This window comes from Syzygium oleosum, unplaced genomic scaffold (assembly GCF_021117445.2).
Source record: "Syzygium oleosum isolate NSW1041296 unplaced genomic scaffold, Sole_v2.1 Sole_v2.41, whole genome shotgun sequence".
Lineage (NCBI taxonomy): Eukaryota > Viridiplantae > Streptophyta > Magnoliopsida > Myrtales > Myrtaceae > Syzygium > Syzygium oleosum.
In genome coordinates, this window is record NW_026607525.1 from 586,432 (window position 1) to 593,573 (window position 7,142).

Sequence of the window (7,142 nt, forward strand, 5' to 3'; positions counted from 1 at the left end):
CATTTCGGTCATTTTGAATCCCACTCATGCGTGCTACAAATAAAATCGGTTATTACAAAAATGAAAACCAACATACATATTTATTGTGTCATGCTCCATTTATTTTACGAAAAATATGACATTTTTTTTAAATAGTTTTCACGACAATGACGATATTTTTCTGATGTTTAGCTGAAACTTGAAAATGAACAGGAAAATATTTTCCGTCGCTGGGTAAGGAAAATCCGATTTGATTTTCTTATATAGACAGACATTATTCGGGCGCTAGTGATTTACGTATAGGTAACTAAGGCATCGATACGAGTATTAGGATCTCGGGTTCGGCCTCGATGGACCTCAATTCGAGCGCCAGGGACTAGGGCATGTGCTCCAGGGTGCCGAGAGCAAGTGTCAAGGTCCTTGGCTCGAACACCAAGGTCCCAAGACCCACCTCGATGGACATGGACCCAACCTCGATTGACCTAGGCGAGTGCCAGCATCCCGAACCCAATCTCGATGGACTCGAGACTCGAGCCCGGGCGTTGGGGTCTCGAGCACGGGCACCGAGGTCCTGAGCCCGGCCTCAATGGACATGCACAAGGGTGCCAAGGACCCAGGCCCAACCTAGATGGACATGGGCCTAGGCGCTGGGTACTCAAGCACTAGCACTAAGGTTGCGATCCCAACCTTGATGGACGTGGTCTCGGGCACGGGTCTTGAGCCTAGGCGTGGTGGACTTGAGCACAACCTTAATGGACCCAGGTGTGGGTGTTAAGAGATTCCGACTCAAGCACTAGGGTCTCAAGCCCTCCTCTGTGGGCCCTGGCTTGGGCACCGTGTTTCGAGCCCGGCCTCTTAGGATCCAGGCTTGGTTTCGATGGACCTCGGCAGACTCGGCTTAAGCCGGAGGTTGCTGTCAAGGGCTTGGGAACAAGCGTTGTGTTTCTGTGCCCAAACGTAAAATTTTTTGTCTAGGTACAGATATTTAATCATATTTTGAAAAATAATTTCTATTTTCTAAGGAGAAATTTATGTTTAATGATTTAAACATAATTTTCCATTGACATTTCCTAAACGATCCAAACATCTAAAAATGAGAAAAATGTTTTCCGCGAAACAAATAGAGATTCACGGAAAATGAATGACTTATATTTAAGAAAATATTTTTTAAATTATTCATTTAATTTATATTTAAGAGAATATTTTCATTTTTCGAACAATCGGTCTTGAGGTGATCCTTTGCATGGCGAAGTTGTTGCAATTTGTCTCCATCATCGGACGCAAGAATACCACGTCAACCGTCAGATGCGAAATCACCGGTTTGTAAAACTTACCATCAACTATCGAACTTACGCGCGACCATAGGCATGCTCGCAAAAAGAACCACGTTCAAAAGATTAATCACCCTCACAAGATCGACCAAAAGAATCAGGGAACCCGATAGGAAGGTGGGTTATCTTCTAACGACAATATATCAGCACAAGATGGGGCCATCCATCAAAAGTTAAAGATCCTTGAGGAGAACGAAGCATGCCTTTTCGTAAAGGCAGTAACAGGTCAGGTAAAGTGTGATGAACACAAGTTGGAAGCTACTTCTGTAAAAAACCCCCAAACAAAAACTCCGAGACAGTAAAAAAGCTGCCCAAGCCTGAACAGCCCAAATTTGTTTTCCCAGTTTCCAACCTGTAATGTGTTCTTGAAATAGCTCTCCTATCACGGTGCCAAAGCTAAAATATATACCCCATATGTGAATGTGCTGTGTCAACACATAAAGATGCAAAAGCGGGACCGAGGCGAGGCGAGGCTACTCCCAACCTCTGGCCACGATTGATCCATGACTCGTGCCGTAACCGTCCGACTCACCAGCGTGAGAATCGTTATTAGCACCATCATAGTAACCGTGACTTGCGGAATGGTACGAATCAGCAGCAGCGTAGCCGTAAACATCGGTGCTGGGAGGGTGAGCATAACAATCTTCACTAGAACCATAAGCATGCGCATCTCTGTAACCGCTAGAAGAAGAGTAGCCCCTGTAGCTAGATTTCGCACCCCTTCGGAAGTCATTGCCACCAAACCTGCTCGCCCTATGGTTCCGAGCCCGGCCATGGCTACCATTACATGACTGTTCGGCACACTCACTGAGCCAAGAAGGGACTTCCTGTTTTGCCTCTTGCATAAGTTGCACGAGCTCTGTTGCAAGTGACATATTCTTTCCACTGAAGAATGCAGTTGCCAACCCAGATTTACCAGCTCGGCCTGTTCGGCCAATCCTGTGCACATAGTCGTCTATACTTCTGGGCAAGTCATAGTTTATAACATGAGCAACGTGCGGGATATCAAGACCTCGTGCGGCAACATCCGTCGCTACCATAATGGGAATGGCTCCGCTTCTGAACGATCTCAGAGCTCGCTCTCTTTCCTTCAGAGAAGAAGATGAGGGATTAAACACCCCACAAGAAAAGCAGGCAACAAAGGAACGTAGACAAAAGATCTTTCAAGCAGGATTTTTAACAAACATGGGTTAGGCAACTTGATGCCACCAGGTACAGCAAAGGCATAAGATTGTACCATAAAGAGAATAAATGCAATTCAGATTATAAAAACTAACCTTTTGAACTTTATCTCCATGTATAGCTATAGCACGAAAGCCACTTCTCGACAGCCAGTTCTCGAGGGCATCCGCTCCTCTCTTGGTCTCAACAAACACTAAAGTTAAAGCTTGCTGCAGCAAACGATGATTCCATTTATGTTCACTAAGTCACTAGAGTATCATATTGAAACGGTCACATAATTGGGGAGAAAAAAAACAGAATGACTTTTCTTCTTATGAAATGGTAAATCAGAATGTAATTAAGTAAACAGCAATGTTGCGATAAATGAACATGTGCCTACTGAATTCGGTAATTCTAGTACCTTGCTGCCAAGACATCCATTTTTTGATTGGGAACGAAGAAGATCCGCAAGATAGCTTCTCTTATCCTTATCATCAACAAATTCAACCTTTTGAGCAATCAGATCCGTGCTGGAGCCTACCCTTCCAACAGCAAGAAATATATAATCAGAGAGAAAATCGGACGCCAGCCTCTGCAATGTGGAAAGAGAAGATAAGTTACATATATCAGCCATAAAATCCAGTTTTTACGTACTTTAGGATTAATTAATAACTAAGCTCCCCCCACAGATGCTGGCAGCTTATCAGAGAGCATTTATAAACCTGTATATCATCTGGAAAAGTAGCACTGAATAGCATTGTCTGCCTTGCTCCAGATGGTGGCATGTCCAACCGTTCCGCAATCTTCCGAATTTGGGGCTCGAAGCCCATATCTAACATACGATCAGCTTCATCCAAAGTAAAATATCTAATCTTTCTAAGAGAGACTTTATCTCTTTCAATCATATCCACTAAACGACCAGGCGTGGCAACTAAAATGTCAACACCCTTTTCCAGGGTGCGAACCTGAAAGAAAATCAGTATAGAGGCCAGACATTAAAACGGGATCCGAGTGTTGTGAAAGGAAATGCATAAAACCTTAGATATTAAGCAATTTAAACCTGTGGGACAAAGAGTACAAATCTTCCCATGAAAGAGATCCAGGTAGTCAAGCAGAAAGCAAGATTATGATATGGGATCCCAAATGCCATTAATGTCACTTTTCACATTCACGAAGAGCTTCTCATGTGATCTCCAGAAAAGAACACCTACGAGTGGCTACTCTAATCCAGTGGCCAAAAATCACCACAATGGCAACTTGGCAACCTATTAACAAAAATCTCCAAACAAATTGGCATGAAGGATTTCTTGTTAATAACTATGGAAGGAAAGAATGACCGAACCATGCTTGTCAAAAGGAGAAATTAAACAAAAGAGAAATACACATACAGAGCAAAAGAGGAGGTTTCAGTAACGAAAGTCCAAAGAAAACAAACAACAACCAGAACTTTAGACAGAGTATTAGACCATACACCATCGGTGTAAAGAAAAACTTACACTAGGAGCCTCATCCACCCATGATTTAAGGGTTGGTAAAAAAGTGGATGGTCAAAACCCTCAAATCAAATTCGACCAAAAAAAAACCTCTCAGATCAAGGTTTGGTAACGCCTCTTATAATAAAAAAAAAAGAATTACACTGCGAGAGGAGTACGCTAGAAATACACATATTAGATAGTGTCGCCACATGACCACCCATGACCACCCTCGACTTGGAAATTGAATGTCCTAATTGGTCAAGAAACATCATAACGAGTGGTGTAAGCACAAGGACCCACAAAGTACAAAGCAAATCCAAAAGCACTAGCACCACTACTGATTACATGCCTTTTCAAATTACAACAATTTGAAGACCCAGTTACAACGATGGAGGCAACCACTCCCTGTGACAGAATCGAGCCTCACCGCCCACCCCTCCAGCTTACTCAACTCAAAAAGGAATGGAGGAATGCAAATGCAATAATAACTACTACTCGGCACGACAATTAATAAGCACAAATCCATCCTTGATACTCACTCTCCCTCAGCAAAATGTACATTCAAATTCAAAGTAAACCTGGAGAACAATTGGTCACCTCAATAAGCACAAAGCATCAGAAACCAAACACAAGAAGCTCTACCTGCTGACCAAATGGTGCACCACCATATGCAACAGCAACCTTCACAACAGTTTGATATGCAAACTTCTTCGCCTCCTCATATATCTGCACGGTCAAAAACCACACAACACCCCAAAGAGAACACAAACTCATCGTAAATTCCGGCATAATCATGGGCCGATACAATGTCAAGCAAACCATTCTTGTTCTGCATCATTCTCAAAGATATCTAACGTACAATAATTCAACCCGTCACAATGCCTACGCCATGCAACAGTAATACAACTCGTTCTTCTTCGTTTTTTCCCCCCACAAGGCACAACCAAAGCAAGAGATGGCTCTTACCTGACAAGCCAGCTCCCTCGTCGGAGACAGAACAAGGCCCGAGGGACACGCGCATCTTCTCGACGACGGGTGCCTCTCCCTCGTCACGCCGTCGCTCAAGACCCCAAAGACCATCGGCAAGCAATACGCGGCCGTCTTGCCGGACCCGGTCTGGGCGCACGCCATGAGGTCGCGCCCGGCGACGGCTATCGGGATCGCGTGGCGCTGTATCGGCGTCGGCTTCGCGTACTTGCAACGCCTGATGTTCAGGCTCAGAGCCTCCCCCAAATCGATCTCCTCGAACGTGCCCGCCGCCGGCGGCACCTCGGACCCGCTGGCTTCCACCGGCACGTTCTCGTACGCGTCGAAGTTGATGGCCTCGCCGCCGCCATCGCCGCTCTCCTCGGTAACCCCGAGGTCGCGGAACTCGGCAGCCGGTTCGGACGCGTCGTCGAAACGCCTCTCGGGGCTAGCGTCCCGGCGCACCTCGAACCGTCGTCCGGCGAAGCGACCTCCGCCGCCGCCGCCGCCGCCGCCCCAGTAGCCACGGCTCCGGCCACGGCCGCGGCCGCTGGCGGGCCTGGCGTCGTCGAAGGCGCCGAATCGGGGGCGATACCGAGCCGGAGCCGGCCCGGCGCCGGGGCCGAAGTACCCGTCGTCCCGCCTGACGTGGGGAGGGGCGTAGAAGGGCCGGCTGGGGCGGCCGGGCCGGTGGGGAGCCGAAGACTCGCCGAACGGCTCGTTCCACGCCATCTTCGCGAGGCTCTCTATCTCTCTCTCTCTCTAGCTTTTTCGCTTGCAGCGTAAGTTTCCCGCAGCAGGGAGGAAGGAACAGACCGGAGCGCAAAGAAGGGAAGCGAAAAACCCTAAGAGAACGAAACAGAACCTCCGACGATGCGGGCGCGAAATGGCGCTTGGCTCGTCCGACGCCGCCGCAAGAAATGTAGAGAGAGGGAGGGGGGGGGAGGGCAATGCGGGTGTGTATATAGAGGGAGGAAATGGGAGGGAGACGATTGGTGGGTCTCCCTCTCGCGTACGTGATCTCCTCGAGATCGAGAGAGAGGGAGAGAGAGAGAGAGGGAGGATCAATGGCGGAGTGCTACGTCGCGCGACGTCGAGCTTTGCAGCTAAGAAAACCTTCTCAGAGAAATCACACAGTAGAGATAGAGAGAGAGAGAGAGAGTGTGTATGACGGAGACATGCGCTTTTTCGCGCACTCTCTGTTTCGTCAGGAGAAAATGTCACAGACAGTCTTCAAACTTTAATTTAATATATAATTTAATTTCTAAACTTTTAATTTATTTAATATAATTTTTAAATTTTAATTTAATATTTAATATGATTCTTAAATTTTCAATTTATTCAATGTGATTCTTGAACATTTAGTACATATTCAATTTAGTTCCTAAACTTTATAAAAATATTCAAGGACTACACTGAACATTTTATAAAATTTAGAAACTAAATTGAATATGTATCAAAAGTTTAGGGACCATATTGAGAAAGACTATATTAAACAAATTAAAAATTTAGAAATTAAATTATATTTTTAATCAAAGTTCAAAAATTATTTCTGTCGTTATTCTTCAAACTTTAATTCAATATGTAATTTAATTTCTGAACTTTTAATTTATTCAATATAATTTTTAAATTTTAATTTAATATTTAATATGATTCCTAAATTTTCAATTTATTCAATATGATTCTTAAACATTTAGTACATATTCAATTTAGTTCCTAAACTTTATAAAAATATTCAAAAATTACACTGAATATTTTATAAAATTCAGAAACTAAATTAAATATATACAAAAAATTTAGGGACCATATTGAAAAAGACTATATTAAATAAATTAAAATTTTAAAAATTAAATTATATATTTAATCAAAGTTCGAAAATTATTTCTGTCGTTATCTCTTTTATTTAATGCGGGGCAGGGATGCGGGACGTGGAGCCACAACGACCTTCTTCCGCACCGAATTGACCGAATTACCCCTCCTCCTCTTCCTCTTCCTCTTCCTCCTCATTTGTCAATGCTAAAGCGCCGGGGATCCTCGTACATGAATAATTACACCGACGTACGAAACTCCCTAAAGTTTTAATTTTCATTTTTTTTTTTTCAGTTTATGACGTTTTTTTTAAAGCCGGAACATAATTTTTTTTATTTTTTATTACACTTCGATGTCCGTCAAAAGTTAAGGCCCCGAAAAGATAAAGTTTTTGTCGTAACTCCCCTCCTCCTCCGAAACT

General features: G+C 44.1%; 1 protein-coding gene across 1 annotated transcript; it reads right to left on the reverse strand.

The window, feature by feature from the left end:
- Nucleotides 1–1,407: 1,407 nt before the first annotated feature.
- Nucleotides 1,408–5,848, reverse strand: LOC130136022 (DEAD-box ATP-dependent RNA helicase 37-like). The gene is made up of 6 exons (XM_056305997.1): nt 4,913–5,848; nt 4,589–4,672; nt 3,194–3,436; nt 2,893–3,063; nt 2,588–2,701; nt 1,408–2,398 (listed from the first exon to the last, which is right to left on the reverse strand). Exons 1-6 carry the CDS (start codon nt 5,642–5,644, stop codon nt 1,784–1,786), a joined length of 1,959 nt encoding a protein of 652 aa, XP_056161972.1. The 5' UTR covers nt 5,645–5,848; the 3' UTR covers nt 1,408–1,783.
- Between the last annotated feature and the right edge of the window lie 1,294 nt (nt 5,849–7,142).

What these genes read in the sequence shown, in the direction of transcription:
- LOC130136022 (XM_056305997.1), bottom strand. Translation starts at nt 5,644, where the DNA reads ATGGCGTGGAACGAGCCGTTCGGCGAGTCTTCGGCTCCCCACCGGCCC. An exon ending in CGAGGGAGCTGGCTTGTCAG is followed by an intron (nt 4,673 to 4,912) that starts GTAAGAGCCATC and finishes TTGACCGTGCAG; the next exon opens with ATATATGAGGAGGCGAAGAA. An exon ending in GTGCACCATTTGGTCAGCAG is followed by an intron (nt 3,437 to 4,588) that starts GTAGAGCTTCTT and finishes ATTTTCTTTCAG; the next exon opens with GTTCGCACCCTGGAAAAGGG.